Source organism: Cotesia typhae, unplaced genomic scaffold (genome assembly GCF_013202065.1).
Source record: "Cotesia typhae breed Kobodo isofemale line unplaced genomic scaffold, CoteBio_Ctyphae contig_34, whole genome shotgun sequence".
In the NCBI taxonomy this organism is placed as follows: Eukaryota; Metazoa; Arthropoda; class Insecta; order Hymenoptera; family Braconidae; genus Cotesia; species Cotesia typhae.
In genome coordinates, this window is record NW_027423742.1 from 681,278 (window position 1) to 706,974 (window position 25,697).

At 37.1% G+C, this 25,697-nt stretch overlaps 2 protein-coding genes across 2 annotated transcripts in view; one reads left to right on the forward strand and one right to left on the reverse strand.

Moving 5' to 3' along the window:
* LOC141526507 (uncharacterized) overlaps positions 1–25,697 on the forward strand; it is a 1,028,588-nt gene that overhangs the window by 259,148 nt on the left and 743,743 nt on the right. The window lies entirely within an intron of this gene.
* Positions 20,076–23,365, reverse strand: LOC141526521 (uncharacterized). Its single transcript, XM_074241556.1, has 5 exons — positions 23,210–23,365; positions 22,474–22,601; positions 21,577–21,980; positions 21,184–21,358; positions 20,076–20,429 (listed from the first exon to the last, which is right to left on the reverse strand). The coding sequence occupies exons 3-5, from the start codon at positions 21,864–21,866 to the stop codon at positions 20,373–20,375; spliced, it is 522 nt and encodes a 173-aa protein (XP_074097657.1). The 5' UTR covers positions 21,867–21,980; positions 22,474–22,601; positions 23,210–23,365; the 3' UTR covers positions 20,076–20,372.

A 25,697-nucleotide genomic window follows, 5' to 3' on the forward strand; every position in this document is an offset into this window, starting at 1 on the left:
TTGATACAGAGTCCTTTTCAAAATTTTCAGGCCCAGTATTTTTAAAGTAATCGTTTTAAGTAGATTTCTTGAGAAATCTAACTATTGCATTTGTCCGCAAGGTGAATTTTTCACCTGATTTTGCTATCATATGTTATAATTAAGTAGGTTTGTTATCATCATATATGTTAGTTAAGTAGGTTCTAAAAATACCATTGGTTAGAAAATGTACACATGTATGTATAGATATATGTGATATAACCGACTTTGTCATCAGGATATCTACAAAAGTTTTCAACCGGTCTTAATGAAACTTGGAACACATATTGTTTGGGTAATTACCGAGGTCGAGTGCGAAGATGAGCAGAATCGGTCAATTAGTTTAGAAATGGCAGCCATTTAAAATTTTCAGAATTCTGTAAATTTCAAGTTTTGTAAGTTTAAACGTTAATATCTTTTTACTGACAGAAAAGAGCTCATTTCTGGAAACTTTAAGGTGAAGATGATTATATTACCTTCAATTTGACCTATAACACTTATACTTTATGAAAATTCTTATTAATTTTGTACCCGAGTAAAAACAGAATTTAGCCGAATCACCGCCGCACGGCATTTTAATCGCCGAAGTGCCGCCGCGCTATGACACGATTTGAATTTTTATATAGTCACCGAAGCACCACCGCACCATAGCCGCGACTGTTTAAATAAAAGTGGGATCGCTGCAGTACCGCCGCACCACCGCTGCACTACAGCTGTGACATATCATTCTCATATACATATATATGTACATATGTGTGTGTGTGTAGATGTATACGTTTATTTACGTCCAGTGTTTATTAATTTAAGTGCTTACAAATTATGCATATTGTATAATTATCAATGAATTAATTATTTTTTTTACTTATAATAATAATTTGTGTCAATGATTGCCTCAGTGTCTACACTTCAAATTGTTGAGACACTAATTGTGTTATTATGTAATGCAGTTGAAGTAATTAAAACAAGCTTGATGAGAAATTAGAGCTTTAATTAAAGTTATAATGTTTATATATAAATTTTTTTATCAATATTTTCATTATTGAGTCTTTACAATCAGTATATTATTAGAGAACGTTATCAAATAATTAAAATCTTACGGTTTATATTGAGATCTTTATTATATATTGAGATATATATTAACTGTATATATATATATTGAGATATTTATTAACTGTCATTTGTAACTAATGGATTTATTTATTTAATATAATGTAACAGGGTAAAATTACCCTAAATCGATAAGTCACCGGATATCGATAATTATTCGACATAGCACTGGCGCGTCTCGATCTTCGGGCCTAAAGGGAGAATAGGAGGGGGTAGTTTTGGGTTAAAATAGGTGAGCCGTGCAGTGGAAAAGGGAGAAGTAGTGTGACCGCCAGACTGAGAGCCACGGAAATCAAGAAGGACCGATCCCCGGAGTAGTGATGAGACGAAGGAAGCCAACTACAACTAGGACTTCATCCTCAACGAGTGAGTTAGATCATCGTTTTGTTCTTCAAGGTATCAATTATTACTCTGTGGGAAAGAAATGGACCGCAATTTACCGAATACCCAGTTACTTCTCCTATTTAATTATTATGGATTGTTTAATCGACGATTATTAATAAATTAATAGTGGAATATTTGCTAGTTTTGGATTTGGTGATTTTCATGGGGGTTTATACCCGAAGATCACTCAATCGACCTTGTGGGAAAATTTTAATAACTAGAAATAATCAATTAATTAATTAACATCCGAAAATTTCGTTAATTTTATTGTTGTAATTTTTATAACAATTAACTTAGTAATATTGATTAATTTTTGTCATTGGAAAAGATCGACAAATTTTTATTCGTGGAATTTTAGTCAAGCGTCAATTTTTGTGTCGCAGTAAATTCCATTACCCAAGGTCAAGCAAAACAGCTAGCGAATGTTACAGCAATTAAAATTTGAATATTTCGACTTGTGTCGAATTTTTTATAAGTGATAAAACTGGTAGAAAATTATTAATAATATTTTATTAAGAATATTTTATTCAGAATTATTTAACGAGAATATTTTAAATTGTAAAATTAATTTATATCTTCACGTGGAAATTTAGTAATTTTTGGGATTAAGTCCGTGAAGTAGTTAAATTAAAATTACTGAATTTGATAATTATCGGCTTAGACATCAAGTCCAAGGAATCAGTTATTGAGTCAAAATTGTCACAGTAGAAACTTAGTCAGAATTAGTTAATTAAAATTGTGTTAATAATTTTAAACTTGATTATATAAATTTATATTGTGATTGATTTATTTAACAAAAGTTAATTCAAGGTATTAAGCCTCTCGTTCGAAATAATGACTTAGGAATTTTAAGCTGTTTAATATTTTAAACCAAGGAAGATTAACAATTGGAATGTGAGAATTGTAATAGCTATTTGGAAATTGATTGTTAATTGAAAATTGTCGTTTTATTAATTACTAGTGATTGAATAATTTAAACTAATAATATTGTAATAAAATTAAAATCAATAGCTTCAATTTAAAATTGTAAAATTCAATTAAGCAAAATGTGGGTTATGTGTGTGAAGAATTGTACGGGTTATGCGTGATAGAGAGTGTTAATAGTGTTAAGTTTGGTAGTCCGGTGGACTTACTTTTTAGTTATAAAGTGTAGAGTTAGTTCGTTTTGGTAGTCCGGTGGACTTGTAATTTTAAGCTTAGTTTTACGCCAGGTGTGGGAGACCGTTTGTTCGAAAAAGCCCATTAGTTTTATGCCAGGTGTGGGAGACCGTTTGTTCGAAAAAGCCCGTCTAGTCATCGTATCGTCGTTTGGAAGGTTCGCTTGTAAATATGGTTTATTTCGCAGTTATTCTCCACTTCGTTAGATAATAAGTTAATTATAGTGTGCGAGTGAGTGCTTAAATTGTTAAAATTGTTAATTTTTATTGTTAATAAACTGATCAGATTGTTAATTAAATCATTTATTATTCAACAGCACCTTCCTCCACTCTCTCTATCCTAAGATTATGTTTTCTCAGCTCTGGACCGGTTCCAGGAACCGTGATTAAAAATCCTGGTGGCGTCCTAATAATTATATTGGTTGTTAGTTTTGTTTATTTATTTATAAAATTGATAAGGGGCCAACCTGAACAGGTAAAACTGTTACAAGTTGAACATTTGCTAGTTTGGATCGCGTGATTTTCCTGGGGGCTTATACCCGAGAATCACTCAATCGACCTTGCGGGAAAAATTTAACAACTAGAAATTTATCAATTAATTAATTAACATCCGAAAAATTCGTTAAATTTATTGTTATAATTTTTATAACAATTACCTTAAGTGAAATTGATTAATTTTGTCACTTGGAAAATAATCGACAAACTTTTATTCGTGGAATTTTGGTCGAGCGTCAATACATTTTTGTGTCGCAGTAAATTCCAATACCCAAGGTCAAGTAAAAACTTAGCTAGCGAATGTTCTAGCAAATAAAATTTGAATATTTCGACTCGTGTCGATTTTTATATAGTTGATGAAACTATTGGAAAATTTTTAGGAATAATTTATTAAGGATTATTTGGAATATTTTATATTATATAATTATTTTGTCACGTGTGGATTTAGTAATTTTTAGGGATTAAGTCCGTGAAGTAATTAAATTAAAATTATCGAGAATTTATAATTTTTGGCGTAGACATTAAATCCAAGAAATTTGTTATTCTGAGTAGGAAATTCACAGTAAAACTTTAGTTAGAATTAGTTAATTAAACTTGTGTTAATAATTCTGAACATGATTGTAAAAGTTATATTGTGATTGATTTAATTATCAAAAGTTAATCCAAGGTATTACGACCTTTTGTTTCAAATAGTTATTGTTATATTGTTAAGACCTGACTGTAAGTTACTGAGGAATTTCAATCCATCTAATATTTTAATAGAATTAAAATTAGCAATCGGAATTTAAGAATTGTAAGAGTTAGTTCAAGGTTATTTAGAAATTGATTGTTAATTGAAAATGATCGTTTTACTAAATCACGAATGATTGAATAATTAAATTAAATTATTTAATTAAAATTAATTACAGTCAATTTTGGTAAAGATAAAATTTATAAAATAAAAATCAATTAGAGTCAAATCCGTAGTGTTAGTGTGAGACAAGTGTGGGTTATGTATGAGTTGCAGAGTATCTAGGTCTACGTTTCGTCACTGGGCTGTTCTGCAGCAAAGTATGAATAAGCTGCAGGAGCATCTAGGTCTACGTTTCGTCACTGGGCTGTTACTCCTGTGAGCCGAGTCAACGACCACTGCATATGATTCGTCTCTGTGCGGGTGATTATAGGTTTAGTTAAACGGGTAGACGCCGAAAAGGGCCCGTCACGTGTAGACGCCGAAAGGGGCACGTGTTAGAAATCGACGGGTAGACGCCGAAAGCGGCTCGTCAAGAATAAGTTAGAAATCGACGGGTAAACGCCGAAAGGGGCACGTCGAGAATAAGTTAGAAATCGACGGGTAGACGCCGAAAGGGGCTCGTCGAGAATAAGAAAATTGTTAAGTGTGGTTAGTGTGTGAGTGAATAAATTTTGTTTACTTGTTCGGAGTCAAAACACTGTTAAGTTTTCTTTTTATTGTTAATAAATATTGGCCAATCTTGTTAATAAATCCACAGATTCGGTAGAATCTGGCGCCAAGTTCCGTACAAAAATCCCGTTGTAAACGGAGCGCCAGACTACCGACTGTGTTTACTGTAAGCAGAACGGTTTTTTGAGGGTGCGAAATTTTATTTAATTCTACGGTACTTTTGTTCCACTAATTGTTTATTATTATTATTATAACAGTTGTTCATTATTTATTTTACCGTATTAATTTATTTATTTCACTTATCACAAATTATTGACTTGAAATTATTAAATTTTATCAGCACATACTATAGCGCGATCACGAATTTCGATCCTGACTTTTTTTTTATGTAAAAAGTGAGATGCCACAGACTAGATAAAATAAAAATGTGTAGTAATCCTCCTATAGATACGAAACTACAGTTAAAAAAAGTAATTCACAGCTTACATTTACGGCCGCCAGAATACACTGGAATTATATCTACATAAACTATAGCTTCAAGGGGATAGTTTGCGGTAAAAAATGCAGCCAACGCGAGATTTGTTAGTACCGTAGAAAAATAAATCCAATCTTAAAGGTGCTCACATACATGTTAATAAACTAAGGTAAATTGCTTGCAGTTATCCTTTTATTTATTTACTTTGAGATCTCTGCGAGAAAGTATTGCAAATAATTCTATATAATAAACTAACGATGTGACTAAGGTACAGCAAGCAAACGATACGACTCCGCTCGCAAACACCACCGTATACATACGGAGTGTTACAAATCCCGGGAAATTCAAATTTCATACGTAATACACGCTTGTAGAATGGCACATGTACGAATAAGTCTTACACATACTACAGAATAAATTAAGTAATAATAATAATAATAATAATTATTATTATTATTATTATTATTATTTGTTATTAATTGCTCAGGGGGGTTTTCCCGGGAGTCCGACTCTCCGAGGGCCCAGCCTGAGCGCCATCCATTACTGCTGCACCACTCCACACAACAAGGCGGTTAGTGAGTGCAGCAGGCCAAATTCATTTGCCTAAGTAGACGCAGGGATCCCAAAATGACAGCCTTTTGCATCCGCACTGCTAGAGACACGGCTGCTGAACTGCAAGCCGGTATCTTCGCAAGTGAAGACACAAAAGACTGTTTCATCCCTCAAGGACGCCGACAACCAAAACGACGAGCTTGACACGGTAACCTGGGTACAGTTTGCCAATTTCAAACAGGAGATCCTGATATATCTGGTGTTTGTGCTCTTCTTTGGCCGAGATATTGTATTCGGCTGGGGCCGAAAACTCAATGACATAAATGTCACGAGTAGCCTTGTCAAAGAGCACAATATCGGGTTTGTTGTGGTCAATCCGCCGGGTTGTTGCGAATGGTATGTTCCAATAAATTTTGGAACTGTCATTCTCAACAACCTGCGGAATATCTCCTGGCAGATAAGGCAGCACTGGTGTCTCATCGATACCGCAGCTATATCTGAGATGATAATAGAGTACTCGCACGGCAGCATTGTGACGCTGTATGTAGGCACCTCTTGCCAGCACAGGACATGCCGACAAAAGGTGCATCAGCGTCTCCGGATGTTGTTTACACGTCCGACAGGACGTGTCCGGAAGCTGCGCCTGGAGCACCTTGCTACGGTATTGGAGAGTGTTGATAACACCATCTTGGCAGGCAAATATAAATCCTTCGGTCTCGGACATCAGGCCAGCTGACTTCAAGAAGGAGAATGTCAGCTGGGTGGACAAGCCATGGTCACGGACGTGTTTGAAATACACGCTGTGCATGGACTTGTCTATGTGTTCACCGAGGAGTTTTTTTTCCTCGGCTATCCTGACGACGCTCTTGAACTCCTTTTTCGGGAGTTCAATGAGAGCGTTTATTTCTCCGAGACCTAAGGTATTTGCCGCGTAGATTGCTGCCTTATACAAGAACGACCCCTTCCGCGCATTTTCATGACTATGAACAAATTGCATCAGGAAGTCGTCCTCGTCTGCTGTGAAATTGGCAACCTCGTATGTTAAACCCAGAACCAAACGATCGTGAAGCCGCTCCAAGCTCTGCAATCCTCTCCCTCCGATGTTCCGGGAGAGGTACATCCTGGCGACTGATGGAGTTAGGGTGCATGCTCTGATTCATATTGATGACTTTACGGGTTTTGATGTCGAGATCTTTCAACTCATTTCGAGGCCATTTCAGGATCCCAAAAGAGTAAAGTAGGACCGGGACAGCGAGCATGTTAGTAGCTGAGACTTTGTTCTTGCCGGAAAGTTCTGATGACCAGATCTTCCGGAGTCTCCTAACATACTCACTGCGAAGAGTTGTTCGGACTTCAGAGACGGCATGCATTTGCCGCTCTTCAATCCCTAGATATCTGTACAACTCTCCGGCGTCTAATTCTCTTAAGACGCTCCCATCCACTAATTCGACAACTCCACCCGTATCAGAGCACTTACCCTTCGCCAGGTGTACGACCGCACACTTGTCCAACCCAAAAGACATTCCGACATCTCGTGTGTACTCTGCTACGATGTTGAGGGCCGTTTGTAGATGATCTTTGTTGGCACTGTATATCTTTAGATCATCCATAAACAGTTGGTGAGACATCAAGTATACTCGATCACTCGATGGCCCCGCAGAGTACGCACGAGTTTGTCGGAGGGCAACAGATATCGGCAGCAGTGAGATGCAAAACAACAGAGGGCTCAGAGAATCTCCCTGAAAGACGCCTCTCTTGTACTGAACAGCTCCGGTTACGTGCAATGCATTTCCACTTCCTATGTGAAAACGCGTTCGCCAGAGTTGCATCGTACGTTGGATGCATCCCACTGTTTGGCGATTGATTCTGAGGCATTTGAGCAGATAGAGAATCAACTCATGTGAAGGTGAGTCAAATGCCTTACGGTAGTCAATCCAGGCCATGGACAGGTTGCGTTGGTAGTAGATTGCGTCTTGAATGACGCATCTATCTACCGACAAGTTGATCTTGCAACCTGACACACCCTGTTTACTGCCACGTTGTTCGTATATCTGTTGCCACACAGGCTCTATCTCCTGCAAGATACGGTTATTTAAGATTTTTCTAAAAATCTTGTAAACCGCATTCAAGCAAGTGATAGGCCTGTAGTTCTTCGGGTCGGACAAGTCACCCTTTTTAGGGATGAGTACGGTTCGCTCTGCTACCAGCCAGTCTGGAATTGGTTCGTCGCCCTGAATGTATGATATAAAAATCCGGGCCAGATGTGCATGTGTAGAAGAAAATTTCTTCCATCAGAAGATGTTTATGCCATCTGGACCCGGGGCAGCCCAGTTCTTGCTGCCATTCAGGGCTTTACGAAACTCCTCCACACTAACTGCAGGGCTCTCTTCGGCGATATCCTGCCGTCGGTGTTCTCGACTGAATGCCTCGAAGTCGTGCAGAGCTGGAGTATCCGGGTTCACGTTTGGTTGATCTCCGTACAATTCACTCCAAAAGGCTTCCACTCGCTCAGATGATGGATAATTCTCGGGAACAGCGGTCTTAGGTGACAGAAAGCGTTAGATCTCAACAAAGAGTTATCGATCAACCGCTTCAGCCTTTTCTCTAGTGACTTTTTGGAAGCCACCAGAGCCCGCAACCTGTTAAGAGACTCTTCTTTGATGACAAGAATAGTACTCTTGTTCAGTGTGTGATGCTGCCTTCGAAGTTCTGCCGCCAGGCGACGAACTTTTGGCGTGTATGGTCTTTGAGTATTAACATACTCTATCACACACTGAATGCGGGAGACGTGTTTCCGAGAAATGTCAATTTTGTGTCCAAGTTGAGCCATGCGCAGGCAGCTTCCACTTCGCCTCGAAGGAGAGAGAATGTCTTCTCTCTATGGGCAGAAGCGAAGAAGCGGCACCGTAGACAACTTGGTTGACAGTGAGCAGAGTAGAGTCCTCTTGAAGCTGTGTGGGGAGATCTTCGTTCACCGTGTCGAGCTGTTGTTTTGAGTGAGACATCTTTTTGGAGATGCTCACTTGTCGACCTGTAAAGAGGTTATCGTTGTCCTCGGAGGAACGGCGCCGTTCTTGGTGTAGCGGTGCTGGAAATGAAGGCCGATTAGGCAGCCTTCTATTTGGAAGCAGCGATCGTCGATTATGCCGAAGGTATGAGGCGTAATTACGCAGGTGTTTGGGCGTAAAATGTCTGTGCTCCGGATGCATGCCACACCACAGTGTGTGCATCCGGGCCATATACCCTGATACCTCCGGCTCGCTGTTCTGCCAGCACACCAAGAGATCGGCGCGAAGCTCCTCCGTCCACTTAAACTTAATCCTATAATCGCCGGGGTCGTCATAAGTCATCGGGTCCGGTGTGCTCCTCCCACCTGATGACTGGTCCTCATCCGAAGAGGACCGGTTGTGGGGAGCACTTCTGAGATTATACTGTTTTGGAACTCAGATATTACGGTGCAACGGGTAGTTGGCCCGTTGCACCGGTTACGTTGTTAGCCTACAGACCAGATGTTGCGGTCTGCGTTTCCCGCGGTGCGCCACTAGGAGGCCACGTAGCAAGCACCGCAATAATAATAATAATAATAATAATAATAATAATAATAATAATAATAATACGCGGTGCTTGTTACGTGGCCTCCTAGTGGCCCACCGCGGGAAACGCAGACCGCAACATCTGGTCTGTAAGCTAACAACGTAACCGGAGCAACGGGCCAACTACCCGTTGCACCGTAATATCTGAGTTCCAAAACAGTATAATCTCAGAAGTGCTCCCCACAACCGGTCCTCTTCGGATGAGGACCAGTCATCAGGTGGGAGGAGCACACCGGACCCGATGACTTATGACGACCCCGGCGCTTATAGGATTAAGTTTAAGTGGACGGAGGAGCTTCGCGCCGATCTCTTGGTGTGCTGGCAGAACAGCGAGCCGGAGGTATCAGGGTATATGGCCCGGATGCACACACTTTGGTGTGGCATGCATCCGGAGCACAGACATTTTACGCCCAAACACCTGCGTAATTACGCCTCATACCTTCGGCATAATCGACGATCGCTGCTGCCAATAGAAGAAGGCAGTCTAATCGGCCTTCATTTCCAGCACCGCTACACCAAGAACGGCACCGTTTCTCCGAGGACAACGACAACCTCTTTACAGGTCGACAAGTGAGCATCTCCAAAAAGATGAATCACTCAAAACAACAGCTCGACACGGTGAACGAAGATCTCCCCACACAGCTTCAAGAGGACTCCACTCTGCTCACTGTCAACCGAGTTGTCTACGGTACCGCGGCTTCGCTTCTGCCGATAGAGAGAAGACATTCTCTCTCCTTCGAGGCGAAGTTGAAGCTGCGCATCGCTCAACTTGGACACAAAATTGACATTTCTCGAAACAAGTCTCCCGCATTCAGTGTGTGATAGAGTATGTTAGTACTCAAAGACCGTACACGCCAAAAGTTCGTCGCCTGGCGGCAGAACTTCGAAGGCGACATCACACACTGAACAAGAGTACTCTTCTTGTCATCAAAGAAGAGTCTCTTAATAGGTTGCGGGTTCTGGTGGCTTCCAAAAAGTCACTAGAGAAAAGGCTGAAGCGGTTGATCGACAACTCTTTGTTTCGATCAAACCCTTCACGCTTTCTGTCACCTAAGACCGCTGTTCCCGAGAATTATCCATCATCTGAGCGAGTGGAAGCCTTTGGAGTGAATTGTACGGAGATCAACCAAACGTCAACCCGGATACTCCAGCTCTGCACGACTTCGAGGCATTCTGTCGAGAACACCGACGGCAGGATATCGCCGAAGAGAGCCCTGCAGTCAGTGTGCAAAAGGTTCGTAAAGCCCTGAATGGCAGCAAGAACTGGGCTGCCCCGGGTCCAGATGGCATAAACATCTTCTGGTGGAAGAAATTTTCTTCTACACATGCTCATCTGGCCCGGATTTTTACATCATACATTCAGGGCGACGAACCAATTCCAGACTGGCTGGTAGAAGGGCGAACCGTACTCATCCCTAAAAAGGGTGACTTGTCCGACCCAAAGAACTACAGGCCTATCACTTGCTTGAATGCGGTTTACAAGATTTTTACAAAAATCTTAAATAACCGTATCTTGCAGGAGATAGAGCCTGTGTGGCAACAGATATACGAACAACGTGGCAGTAAACAGGGTGTGTCAGGTTGCAAGATCAACTTGTCGGTAGATAGATGCGTCATTCAAGACGCAATCTACTACCAACGCAACCTGTCTATGGCCTGGATTGACTACCGTAAGGCATTTGACTCAACTTCACATGAGTTGATTCTCTATCTGCTCAAATGCCTCGGAATCAATCGCCAAACAGTGGGATGCATACAACGTACGATGCAGCTCTGGCGAACGCGTTTTCACATAGGAAGTGGAAATGCATTGCACGTAACCGGAACTGTTCAGTACAAGAGAGGCGTCTTTCAGGGAGATTCTCTGAGCCCTCTGTTGTTTTGCATCTCACTGCTGCCAATATCTGTTGCCCTCCGACAAACTCGTGGGTACTCTGCGGGGCTACCGAGTGATCGAGTATACTCGATCACTCACCAACTGTTTATGGATGATCTAAAGATATACTGTGCCAACAAAGATCATCTACAAACGGCCATCAACATCGTAGCAGAGTACACACGAGATGTCGGAATGTCTTTGGGTTGGACAAGTGTGCGGTCGTACACCTGGCGAAGGGTAAGTGCTCTGATACGGGTGGAGATGTCGAATTAGTGGATGGGAGCGTCTTAAGAGAATTAGACGCCGGAGAGTTGTACAGATATCTAGGGATTGAAGAGCGGCAAATGCATGCCGTCTCTGAAGTCCGAACAACTCTTCGCAGTGAGTATGTTAGGAGACTCCGGAAGATCTGGTCATCAGAACTTTCCGGCAAGAACAAAGTCTCAACTACTAACATGCTCGCTGTCCCGGTCCTACTTTACTCTTTTGGGATCCTGAAATGGCCTCGAAATGAGTTGAAAGATCTCGACATCAAAACCCGTAAAGTCATCAATATGAATCAGAGCATGCACCCTAACTCATCAGTCGCCAGGATGTACCTCTCCCGGAACATCGGAGGGAGAGGATTGCAGAGCTTGGAGCGGCTTCACGATCGTTTGGTTCTGGGTTTAACATACGAGGTTGCCAAGTTCACAGCAGACGAGGACGACTTCCTGATGCAATTTGTTCATAGTCATGAAAATGCGCGGAAGGGGTCGTTCTTGTATAAGGCAGCAATCTACGCGGCAAATACCTTAGGTCTCGGAGAAATAAACGCTCTCATTGAACTCCCGAAAAAGGAGTTCAAGAGCGTCGTCAGGATAGCCGAGGAAAAAAAACTCCTCGGTGAACACATGGACAAGTCCATGCACAGCGTGTATTTCAAACACGTCCGTGACCATGGCTTGTCCACCCAGCTGACATTCTCCTTCTTGAAGTCAGCTGGCCTGATGTCCGAGACCGAAGGGTTTATATTTGCCTGCCAAGATGGTGTTATCAACACTCGAATACCGTAGCAAGGTGCTCCAGGCGCAGCTTCCGGACACGTCCTGTCGGACGTGTAAACAACATCCGGAGACGCTGATGCACCTTTTGTCGGCATGTCCTGTGCTGGCAAGAGGTGCCTACATACAGCGTCACAATGCTGCCGTGCGAGTACTCTATTATCATCTCAGATATAGCTGCGGTATCGATGAGACACCAGTGCTGCCTTATCTGCCAGGAGATATTCCGCAGGTTGTTGAGAATGACAGTTCCAAAATTTATTGGAACATACCATTCGCAACAACCCGGCGGATTGACCACAACAAACCTGATATTGTGCTCTTTGACAAGGCTACTCGTGACATTTATGTCATTGAGTTTTCGGCCCCAGCCGAATACAATATCTCGTCCAAAGAAGAGCACAAACACCAGATATATCAGGATCTCCTGTTTGAAATTGGCAAACTGTACCCAGGTTACCGTGTCAAGCTCGTCGTTTTGGTTGTCGGCGTCCTTGGAGGGATGAAACAGTCTTTTGTGTCTTCACTTGCGAAGATACCGGCTTGCAGTTCAGCAGCCGTGTCTCTAGCAGTGCGGATGCAAAAGGCTGTCATTTTGGGATCCCTGCGTCTACTTAGGCAAATGAATTTGGCCTGCTGCACTCACTAACCGCCTTGTTGTGCGGAGTGGTGCAGCAGTAATGGATGGCGCTCAGGCTGGGCCCTCGGAGAGTCGGAATCCGGGGAAAACCCCCCTGAGCAATTAATAACAATAATAATAATAATAACAATAAGAATAATAATAATAATAATAATTCGGACATGAAGTTCCTGATGTCGTAAGTGTGGCATCGTCGGTCTCATCGGTAACCAGGATAAAGAGAAATAGATATGAAGAGGAAGTAGATGCCGTAGATATTGTAGAAAAAGTGGACTTTTTACTTTGAAAAATAGAGGAAATCGGCATAAATGTGGATGAGCGTAAATATAATCTTAGAAAAATTGCAACGGACATTTTACTAGATATCAAAGATGACTCATTGAAAGAGGTCGGAAGGTTGTAAAGAAAGAGTTCAAATAGTTAAATTTAAATGGAATTTGTGACGGTAATCCTGAACAAGTAAAGGCATCAAAAAAACAGCCTACTTATGCGGAATTGATGAAAGGCTCAAAAACAGAGACTGTTATGGTGGAACCGAAACAGAAGCAGGATAGTATGGAAACATTTACTGAGATTAAAAGAAACGTTCAGATAGGTAAATTAGGCGTAGGTGTGAAAAAAACGCAATCAGGCAAAATATTCATTGGATGCGATAGAAGAGATGATCGAGTTTAATTGGCAAGTGAATTGAAAAAAATATGGGTGAAAATTACACAATTCGAGAAACTGACAAGAAAATGCTAAAAATGAACCGATTTTCACGAGGTTAGCAGCATTCAACGCAGTTTTTCAAATACTATGATTGACTTTGCAAGATAAATTGATTAGGCCAAAAATTTCAGCGTAATTCGAAAAAAAACCACTTTTTGTCGATTTTTTTCGTCAACGACAACTCACGAACGAATCAATCGATTTTGACCGGCTTGGTGGCGATTGACGTGATTTTTCGATGTTAAGAGTTGATGTGTTTTGGGAATTGATCGGTAAAGCCATTTAAAAGTTATTAAAAAAAAACACATTTGAAAAAATTTTCAACTTTCCGTTAAGAAAATCGAAGATTTTCAAAAATCGGGAAATTATTGTGTTACGTTCCCAAATTTTGGGTGTAATTAATTTTTAAATTTAAATAATTTATTTAAATGTCCAGATTTTGACCTCGTTAGGAAGTCGATAGACTCCAGGTGGGTCATGTCACTGATTTATCCGCGAAGTACTTTTTAAATATACATAATTTAATAATTCTCATTTTTAATTTATAAATAAAATATATTTTAATATTTTACATTTGTTTAACCTGCCTACAGGTAGATAATGGGTAGAGTGCCTGAACGCTGGCTAGCGCTCTGGGCAATTTCACCAGGGTGAGAACAGCTAATAAGCGCTCTCAACCCTGGTTGAAGGTTTTAATAAGTACCCATTTTAATCGATTGACAATTAAAAAAGAAGTATTTATTAATAAGGAATTGGCAGGTTCAGCCTCGGACCAGCAGAGATTCCTCCTCTGCTAAGTCCTCGGACTGACTGTTCCAGAGGAAGTCTGGAGACAGAATGTATCATACAATAATAATTACAATGAGTTTTATAATGAATTTAAGCAACGTTGCATCTCAGGTTACCCTATGAGAACATCAACGCAGTCCAAAACCCACAACGTAGACTGTTTAGTCTACTAGACTGCGTTGACGTTCTATAAATCTGTTATCTCGAGGTATTTCCGTTACGAAATACCTCGGATAATAATTAAATGATTTAAATAATTATTTAATGATTTTTAAAACAGATTTATAAAACTTTAAATAAATTTAAAATTTACGAGAACGTAACAATTGTTTCTACCACGTTTTGCAGAAATTGAGTTTTCATCAGATCTCGACATTTTAAAGTCTCAGGACGCTTCCCTGACTACTTCCGCAATGCAGTGTGTGTGTGTGTGTGTGTGTGTGTGTGTGTGTGTGTGTGTGTGTGTGTGTGTGTGTGTGTGTGTGTGTGTGACTATGTAACTCGCTTATAACTTTTGACCGACTAAACCGATCGAAATGAACTAAACGGCGTTCTAAAGAGTTCCCTCAAACTTAGATTTTCTGAGAATTTGAACCGATTCGGACCGATATATTTTATGAAATCTTGAAAAAATCTCAAAAAAATTATTTTTAAAAGTGGTTTTTTTGGAATATCTTTTAAACAGCTTTATCGATCAACTTCAAAAACTAATCCGCCTTTAAGCTTGAAAAACCACGCCGATCGTCGCCAATCCGGTTAAAATCGGTTTATTCGTTCGAGAGATATCGTGAACGAAAGTAAATCGAAAAAAGTGTTTTTTTGGAATTACTCCAAATTTCCTAGTTTTATCAATTCAAACTTGAAGATCCATCATGAAACTAAAAAAATTGCGTAAAATTCTGCCAACCGCGTGAAAATCGGTTAATTTATTGAAAAGTTAGTGCGGTTTGAAAACGTAAAGAATATTGTTCTATGATACTTCTTTCAGACTTTTAAGCTCGAAGAGCTCAAAAACATCATTAGTGCAGTTTTATGCACCTAGAAATGAAATTAGCGGGAAGTTACACGGATGGCCTTCAGGGTCTACCGTATTCCTAATTTTTTTTTTTATTTTTTTTTTTTAGTTAAATGCAAATATTTCTAGAAAGATTGAAAAGTACACAAGAATCTATACCTGTGTTACGTTCTCAATTTTTAGTAATTATTTTATCACGCCTTTAAATTGGTAGTGACATTTTTTAAATTGAAATAAAAGATTTTAATTAAGAACTGACGAATAAATTCAGGTTTGGCATCATTAGATGATCTATTAACCCACGGCGTACCGTAACAGATGAGCTTACTTTACTTAACTTACATTTTTAGGGACTCACCATTATTGGCCCCATAAGTCAGCCCAAATAATACTCCGTTTCTCTATTGACTTAGCCTCGAAGGGCGGGTACGTCTCGTGGCTGGTCTTCTGAAAGTACTCCTCGGAGTACTATCTGTATCGAGGGTCGTCGATCGGGATGACTCTTCCTGGTGGCCGAACCTCGGGAACCTCAACGGGAATCGATATCCAGGTCCTGGTGATGTCCGTTCAGAAAGCAAGACGGTTGTTGCAGATGGGAATGGACTGAGCCTCTGGACCTTTGTACGAAGAAGAAGGTGATTTCGGAGAGTCTTCTTCGGCGGTTCGCACTACCCTCACCCGAGATTCCAAGAGTATTTCGTCGTCGATAATCTTTACCGGTGGTTTCACAACCGACATTACTTTTACCCGCGGTTCGACGAGTATTTCGTCGTCGATTATTCGCAACGACGGTTTCGTCGCCCGCACTACTTCTACTCCCAGTTTAACTGGTTTTTCGTTATTAATTACCGACAAACTGAACGGTTGGGCTAAGAGGCGACGGCCCCGTTGTACCAAGCGACGCGATCGCCTTCCTCGAGACATGAACTGGAGGAATTGGTGTTGGCGGAACGCTGGCTAGCGCTCGCCCAAGAGGATGGATAAAGTTAGCGGAACGCTGGCTAGCGCTCTCGCCGAAAGGTTTTCTTATATGGGGTGGAACAGCTTATTAAGCACTTGCCCCCTTAATAAGTATAGTGGACTATGTATTCGGTATAGTTGATTTTTATTTGGATAATAGGATCTGGAGAGATTTCAATCCGAGGGCAGAGCTTTTTACACTAGAGAGTCTCGGGATCTACTGACAGAATTAGTTCTAGATAAGTATTTTATAAACAGTTTTTCAGCTATGTTTGCAGCTCAGGTTACTCCCTTAGAGAGTCATCAAGGCCCGGGTCCCTACTGACATAAGATGTTTGGACTATCCACTGCCGCGTTGTCTCTCTGCTGATGCCTTATCGCGAGATTTCCGTTACCAAGCTGCTGATCAAGCTACCAGCGAAGCAACGGATATCTCTTAATGTGCATTCGGAGAATTGAATGAAATATATTTATTAAAATATAATATTCATACATAAATTAATGTTCAAATAATTTTAGGCGAAATTCTGAGAACGTAACAATCTGTATATTCATCTAAATCTATAGATTCATTACATTACATTATTCAAATTTTGATATCAAACGTTGAATAATAATATTATACCATTAAATATACAACTATTTTCATCAACTAACATTAAATTCTATATTTTCAGATAATTTAAACAATTCAAATCTTCATGTATAGTTTTCATTAAATAATACAATCTCTAGGATAACAACTTTTACATAATACTTTTTAACTCTTTAGTCATGAAATTCTATTGGTTTACATAAGTTTTCGTAAACGTTGAATTTTGAAAAATAATATAACAAAAATTAGAAAAACGGTAGACCCTGAAGGCCATCCTTGCAACTTCCCGCTAATTTTATATCAAGTGCTTAAAACTGCACTAATGATGTTTTTGAGCTCTCTGAGCTCAAAAATACAATTCATGTGTTATTTTAAGCTCCCTAAGCTTAGAGGACAACTTTTCTATGCTTTAGAGCTCTTCGAGCTCAAAAGTCTGATAAAACTTTCATAAAACACAATTTTTAAAATTTTCAAACTGCAGTAACTTTTGAATAAATTAATTGATTTTTACGCGGTTGGCGGCATTCGGCGGAATTTTTAAGCTCTATGAAGAATCTGTAAGTTTAGTTTGATCGAACCAAGAATTTCGGAGTAATTCTGGAAAATCACTTTTTTCGGTTTTCTTTCGTCAACGATAACTCACGAATGAATGAACTAATTTTGACTGGACCGACGGCGATCGACGTGGTTTTTTTGATGTTAAGAGTTGATTAGTTTTTGGAATCGATCGGTCGTGCTGTTTGAAAGTTATTCCGAAAAATGTCGGAGTAATGTTGAAAAAATCCTTGTATCCAAATATTTCGTCGAGGATATCTCTCGAACTGATTAACTGATTTCTACGTTCTTGGCGGCAATTAACGCGGTTTTTTAGGCTCTAAAAATTATTCTATGTCACCAAGAACGATCCGAAAAGAAATGACGAAATTATGTGAAAAAAAAAACCTTTTTTGGTTTTCTTTCGTTCACGATATCTCTCTAACGAATGAACCGATTTTGACCGAATTAGCGATGATCGGCGTGGTTTTTTGAACTGAAGAGTGCATTAGTTCTTGAAGTTGATCGATAGTGCCGTTTAAAAGATATTCCGAAAAAACCAATCTCAAAAATGTTTTTTTTTTTTGAGATTTTTCAAGATTTCTCAAAGTCTATCGGCCCGAATCGGTTCAAATTCTCAAGAAATCTAAGTTTAGGGGAACTCTTTAGACTACCGTTTAGTTCGTTCCGATCGGTTCAGTCGTTCAAAAGTTATAAGCGAGTTACGTAGTCAAACACACACACACACACACACACACACACACACACACACACACACACACACCGTAACAACTTGTGGGGATAGTCACGGAAGCTTTCTATGACTTTCAAACGTCGAGATCTGATGAAATCTCGATTTTTGCAAAATCGGGTGAAGACAATAACTTCTTGATTTTTTAAAATCTGAGATTTTTTGCGGAAAGTTATTGCATTACCATTCAGAATTTGATAAAATTGGCATACTAGTGACTTATCATAAGATAATGAACCAGTTGAATTTTTAAAGAGCTGCACTGAACCAGGAAAAAGATATTAATACGAAAAAATGCTTACCTTCACCATCCATTCATATGACATATCACAGATTTTATTTTATCTTACAAAAACAAAAAGTTTAGATTTTACTAAAATTTTGGTAATGAAAAGAAATAACACATTAAATATTTCGCATAATAAAAAGTACAGATTCTGAGCATCTGCAAGTAATAGTTAATAAAAAAAAAACCATTAAAAATTATTAATACGTACAGTTAACATGACAGAAATATTTAAATAACAAGCCATCCTACTAGATTTTATATTCTTCCTTTGACTTCTGGAATATTCGTAGACTTGACTATACTTATTCTGCAATTAGTTATAAAAATAAATCTATGAAATGATAAAATAAGCCATTTGATAATTCTAAAGTTAAAGTAAAATATATTAAATATTTATATATTATCAGCCCTTTTAAATTGAGAATGTTCCCCAGAGTTTATATTGTTCTAGGTTCGACAACTGGATCTTCGCACTGAGATCAATGGCACGCTTTGGACATGTTTACTTTCATTGTCAATTTTAAATGCAAAATGTCACGATCAGTCTCACTCTCGCCTATTTAAACGGTCATATTGAAAAGACTGCTACATTCCTGTAGATTTGTAGCTTCAATAACGACTCTTATCATCAAGAAAAAACTTATACAGAGACCGAGAACAATATTCCTTCTATCTTTCCAGGCACGCTGTCAGTATTACAAATTTGAATATGCTTCAGATCAAGAATGTTCTTTAAATACTCATGGCTGTCTTCAAGAACGGTTTTTTTATCAAATTCAAACGTAAAGACAAGATCAGCAAGTCCAACAGCTAGCATTTTACCCCTCACCTTTAGTATGAATGGTATCATATGCTTCATACACTTCTTCAACTTAATGTTCTTACACAGTTCCACAATAGATTTTGCGACTCAGGTAGTATAGCAGAGAGCGTTCGAGATATGGGCAATGTAGGAATCTGCAGTACTGAGAAAGCGGTTCGTGTCCATGCTAAATTACTGATCGCCGTTTTGACCATATTTTCAACCTTTTTGATCTGCCATCTGATGGCTGCTATTTTCCGCTATTTTTCTAGCCCCTTTTTGATCCCCTCTCCAAGCTCAAAAATACAATTTATGTGGTATTTTAAGCTCCCTGAGCTTAGAGGGACAACTTTTCTATGCTTTTGAGCTCTTTAAGCTCAAAAGTCTGGTAAAACTTCGATAAAACACAATTTTTCAAATTTTCAAACTGCAGTAACTTGTAACAGGGTAAAATTACCCTCAATCGATAAGTCACCGGACATCGATAACTGTTCGATACTGGCGCATCTCCCCTGATAGCCATGTTGGCCGCAACTTGTCGTCAACATTCACCCCAAATTTACGGAAAGTTACTGCCGCAAGGTGGCGCCAAGAAGACGGCAACAATTGTCGAGAAATAGTTGCCATCAACTTTTCGTCAAGTTGCCATCAACTGTTTCTCATTGAAAAGTCGCCTGTGAAAATATCCTGTTTTATTACTGAAAATGATAACTTATCGACAAATATTACTGATAATATCGTGGATATTTTTATCGGTAAAAAAAATTGCTACAATTTGCCACCAGGTGGCGCAGTTAACAAAATATATTTAAAAATTGCTTACTCGAAACGTATGAATTATTAAAAATTATTTTTTATTTTTTACGAAAAGCAGATAATTTCATTACCGTTATAAATTTTATTCACCAGTCTTTTTAAAGTTTTCAAATACACTATTACATAGAGTTATGTGCATAAATAGACATATCGCTTACAATTTTAAAATATTAAATAGGACACTTTACATAAAAAAAGTAAATAAAAATAAAATTATTATTATCAGAGAGCAGGAGGCTGATTTTCTTGAGAATTTAAGTAAAAATCATTGGAAAAATCCGTACTTTTCTTTCTTTTCTTCGATGGTTCCGATGGAGTTTTTTGTTTAATTTTGGTTCTTGAATCAGCTGCTTTCAGTGCATGTTTCATTGCTTCATGGTATAGTTGCACAGTAATGCTGGGGTACATCGATCGTAAAGCCGCTGAAATGATATAAAAAATTAATAAAGTGACAAAAATTGAGTACTGAAAATAATAAATGAATAAAAATTATAGAAGACTGACTGAATAAGTCACGATCGAGTGCGCTGCCAACTAAAGTATTAGGTTTGCCTTTGCTTGTTTCAAAATAATTATACTGTGACAACAAGTTCTCTGTCAGAACCAAATCGTTTTTCAGAATATATCTAACATTTTCATTTAATGTTTTTCCGCCTCTGAAAGCGGTTATATAATTTTTCTGAAAAAGATGAGAATAAGGTTTATTGCATGCTGCTTGTTAATCGTATGTGGATATTAAATAAATATATATGATGTTTGTATTTTAGCCAAAATCATTTATTATTAATTTTTTATGAACAGGGTGTTAGCCCATATTTTGAAATAAACAGTAAAAATGTTTGATATTATGATGAACATATTATTTTAGTCAACATTTTTTTTCTGCACAAGTTGTAGAAAATGAGATCCTCAATAAATATTTTCTCTTATGATTTTTTTCAAACGACTAATATTGTCATCATAAATTCAAAATTAAAATTCATACACCGGTTCAAATGTTTGCAAATTATGAAAACCTTTCACATGAAATAGTACTTTATTAAAATTTTCGTTGTGTCGCTAATGATTTTGGTGATATATCAACAATTTAGCACGATTGAACAAGATTTGTTCTTTCTGAATTAGCCGAAGTCTTGGTCTAATTTTATGATCAAATCTTATTTATATAATACTCACCAATAAACTTCTATCGTCTTCCGTTGCTTTTTCATACTCAGTCACTTCAGTAACAGTTTTAAATGGTATAAAATCAGGTTTTACACCAGTAATCAGTTGATTTTGACGCTGCCGAACTGTTTTGGTCAATTCGTCTAACTTCTTTCCTTGATCATCAACCTTCCGTGATAGTTCACTGAAATCATTGTTTTTTTATCAATTTATGTTAACTTAAAATATATCTTTTAATGCAATGTTTTTTACAGTACTACTATGAATAAAATGTTTTAAGCTCTGAGAAACATGTGTGCAACCATGTGTCTCAGTTAATACGATTAACAAAGTAATGAGTCTATATATTAATAAGTGTAAAAACAATTCTAATATACAATATACAGGGTAGTCTTTATTTACTTCAGTAACGAATTATTAGTTTGCGAAACTCTTAACAGTTCGCGAAGGACTCGTCCATCCTGAGTATGATCTTCAGTTGAACTATGAGAATCCGTTAAAGTTCTCTGTTTAACTTCTCCAGATCCCTGTAAAAGCTCTGCAGGGCTCTGTGAAAGTTCGCTGTTGTTTTGTACAGTGTTAGTAGGTTTTTGTGGTAGTCCACTTGCTTTTAAATATCCTGGATGGTTTTTTGATAAAGGATGTATGCCTACAATTTTAAGCAGTTGACCACTTTTATTGAGAGGAATCATTTTCTGTCCCGTTTTTGAAGGTTGTCTTTGTTGAGCAATGTCACTAAATTTAAATTGAGGATTCTTGCGCCTGCGTGAAATACTACTGTTGCTGTTGTCACTTTCGCCACCGCTCTACATAAAGAAAATAATAAAAACAAATATTATTTAAAATAAAGATACAAGTTTGAGTTATTCTGTGAGGTATGATGACAGGAAAAAGATTTGCAAACTGTTAATCATACCGACAGGTGAGATGTATCATAATAAATATAATTAACTTGTTGATTATAAAGAACTAATGTACCAATAATTTATAGTAGTGATAATCCTGTTTAAAAATACTAATCGAAAAGAATTGAAAATAACGTAATTCTTTACAGCTAATTATTTTCAATAATTTTCATTTTTTAATTTTCATTTAAAAATATAATTTACATGAAGTGAACGCTTTTCAATCAGTATTGTTACTCAGAAAAAATTCTTATGGATAATAAGCTGATATAATTTATAAAACAGGAAACGTTAAATACGTCGTTGACTAAAATAACATCAATAATATACTAAAGTACAGGTTTTTGTTCAGTGCTTCGCAAGGAACAGAATGTTATGTTTAGAACTTCCTTACTCAAGACATGGTCAATTATTTTTGTTTACGGCAATTTAAAATAATTCCAAGATATGTCACGATATTGAGGAACCAATATATATGGTTCTTGTCATTGAATATACATCGTAGACTCCAGAAATCTGCAGCTGTAAACAATAAAATGTAATGTAAGAAAATATTTAACCTATTTTAAGTAGGAACACCTCACTTGACCAAGATATTTAAAATTTATGGGTGATTGTAGTGTAAGCTGACAGTTATCGTAGCAAATAATGTGTTACAAAAGATACATGCGCAATATAAATTGCAAATAGTTAATTTATTATTAATAATTGTGGCCATGCATCCTAAAAAGTTTTCTAAAAACGACATATCAATAATAAAATTGATATATTTATCATATTAGTGTATGGATAAAAATATTTTCGAAATCTTCATCTTAGTATTCAAACTGGAAAACCGAAACTTTTTACCTTTGAAACAAAAATTCGAATAAAAAAAATAAATTCTGATGCTGATTTTATATTGTTAAGTTTATATTTATTATAAAAATTATTTATTTAAAATTGTAAGTCTAATCAACAAACTATCGCCGACAAAGTAACATAGAAATAATTTCATTCGCTGAATTTATTTTTTTTATGCATACATATGTCAAAAAATTAAATATGTACATTTTAACAACTTGAAAATTCAATTAAAGAGTCATGCAAATAGTTTATAAAATAAAAAATTAAAAATAATAAAAATTAACCTCATTGTTGTCTCCTGGCATGGTTTATAGTAATAGGAGACGTTAATAAAACCACCTATATTTGTTAATATTTATTGCAATATAAATATTTTTTCCAACTTAATATTCAAAATTAATTATAGTACAGCGAAATATTATTCAATAATTAAATATTAATGATGCTAATCACGTTAGAACGAAGTAGCGTCAAGACGCATTCTTTACAAAAATGGCCGCTGCTATGCATACAAGATATAATAAAAATCTCAATACTTTTTTTTTTTTCTAAAGGCACGGAGCTTAGCTCTATGTAAGCTCCGTGTCTTCAGCGCTTATTCAGTTGACCGTTAAATCTTAAGTCATATGGCGTTGTTTATTACATTTATTGCAGCACAGCAGTTATATTAAAATTGTATTGTATACCGTAAATACTCACAAATTGCAAAAAATTAAATTATTTGATTTTTTGGTAGTATGCTTATTGATTTATACGACGCTGAAAAGCTTAAACAATATATATGTTTATTTACAGACATTAAAAACATATTTATATAAGGAACGTGCAACGATAGTGTTGTTTACATTGAATTATTACATTATTTTCATTGTGTAAAATTTAAAGTTGTCAAGAAATTAACAAATTGTAATTTTCTGTGAATGTATTAACACAGGAGAAAATCTTATCATTCACATGTAAGTATTATATAAGTTTATGCGTTAATTCATTTAACTGTACATGGATTAATTTAATGAATAATTATAGAGTATACTATATGAATATTACATTAAAAAACTATAATAATTGTTAGAATTTTTCTAATTATATTAATTTTTGAGTAAATAATCTACAATTAGCATGTTTCTATACTGTCACAATTTATATGTATATGTTCAAATGAAAATAAGAATTATTTTTTAATAAAATCAAAATTGAATAGTCGGCATCTTTATTGTTGAAGAGAAAAAAAAATATTAGATAAAATTTATTTAAAGAAAATCCTATGTCTAAAAATGTAATTTATATAATTATTATATAAGTGTTCACTGGGTATTAATATCAACGTATTATGATATTGATTCATAGGTTATGAATGGCTTTTGGTATTAAGTAGAACTAAATAGTTATCAATATTAATGAAAATAATTAAGATTTTACTGGATCGATATTACCTGATTCTAACTTTTTCAGATTGATCATATTCTGGATGACTCCGAAAAATACTAACTGTTTGAGACATCAACATGGATTTCAACATGGACTCAACACAGCGCAGCAAATTTTTTCCGCTGAACTGCCGTAAACCTTGGGATTCTTTAACAGATGACTACAGAAGGAAAATCCGTAAAATTTGCAATGATAATTTATTGGTAAAGATTGGCCTACCTCAAGAAGTCGTAGCAAATGTTGACACTTCAACTACTTGTGATCAACCTTCTGAATCTACTTCAGCTACAGTTCTTGGTCCTGAGCTTTTCGTTAACGACAGTGAAAGTAATTATAACAATAACAAGAATGTTATTAATGAAAATGGTAATATTAATGAATATTTTATTGACACTGAATTTCCTGTAAACGGACAAGATATTCATAATAATTCGTTTAATAACGAGATTTTCGTGAATAATTTGGCTAAATGTTTGATAGATAATGGTATAAATCAAACGCAAAGTAGAGCATTGCTACGCGTTTTACGCACACACCCTCATTTATTATTTCTACCTAAAGACCCTCGAGCACTCATGAAGACTTCTCGAGAAAAAGTTGAACCTAAGATCGTGCCGCCGGGTGAATATCTTCACATTGGTTTGGAATTTAAGCTTCAGTCTATGTTATCCCAGGTACCAATAGAGTCTATTCCGAATGAATTGATAATAGACTTCAGCACGGACGGAGCAGACCTAAATAAAAATGTACATATTTGGCCTATCCAAATTCGGATAGTAAACTTACCTTGTAATAGAAATCCACAACATGTGGGTATATATCAAGGACCGAGTAAGCCAAATAATTTTGAGGAATTTTTTAAAGACTTCATCGATGAATCTGAGAGTATTATTGAAAAAGGCGGAATTAATTATAATAACAAATTAATACCAATTCGATTTCGATGTTTCATCGGGGATGCTCCTGCCCGGGCGTCAGTTTTAGGACACGTATCCTATATCGCCAAAAATCCATGCTCCAAATGCAAAGTTGAAGGTATAACATATAAAAGATCAAGCCGTTATCCAGGAGTTGATCATTTACACAGGACTGATAAGGAATACCGAGAATTATTTGATGTTGATCATCACAAAAATGAATCGGCAATACGTAAACTACCAATAAATTTGGTAGACCAAATTCCTTTTGAATATATGCATTTAGTCTGTTTGGGCGTAACCAAAAAATTGATAGAAGCTATTGTCTTCGGAAAATGTCAAGCAAGTAAATTGCAAAAATTTGAAATAAATTTTTTATCTAATCGCTTGACAATATTACAGAATCATTGTCCACGCGAATTTGCCA

Coding starts and splice junctions, on each gene's coding strand:
- LOC141526521 (XM_074241556.1), bottom strand. CDS start 21,866: ATGATTCCTCTCAATAAAAGTGGTCAACTGCTTAAAATTGTAGGCATA. Junction 21,359..21,576: donor ACTAATAATTCGTTACTGAA/GTAAATAAAGAC, acceptor CAATGATTTCAG/TGAACTATCACGGAAGGTTG. Junction 20,430..21,183: donor AAGACGATAGAAGTTTATTG/GTGAGTATTATA, acceptor ATATCATTTCAG/CGGCTTTACGATCGATGTAC.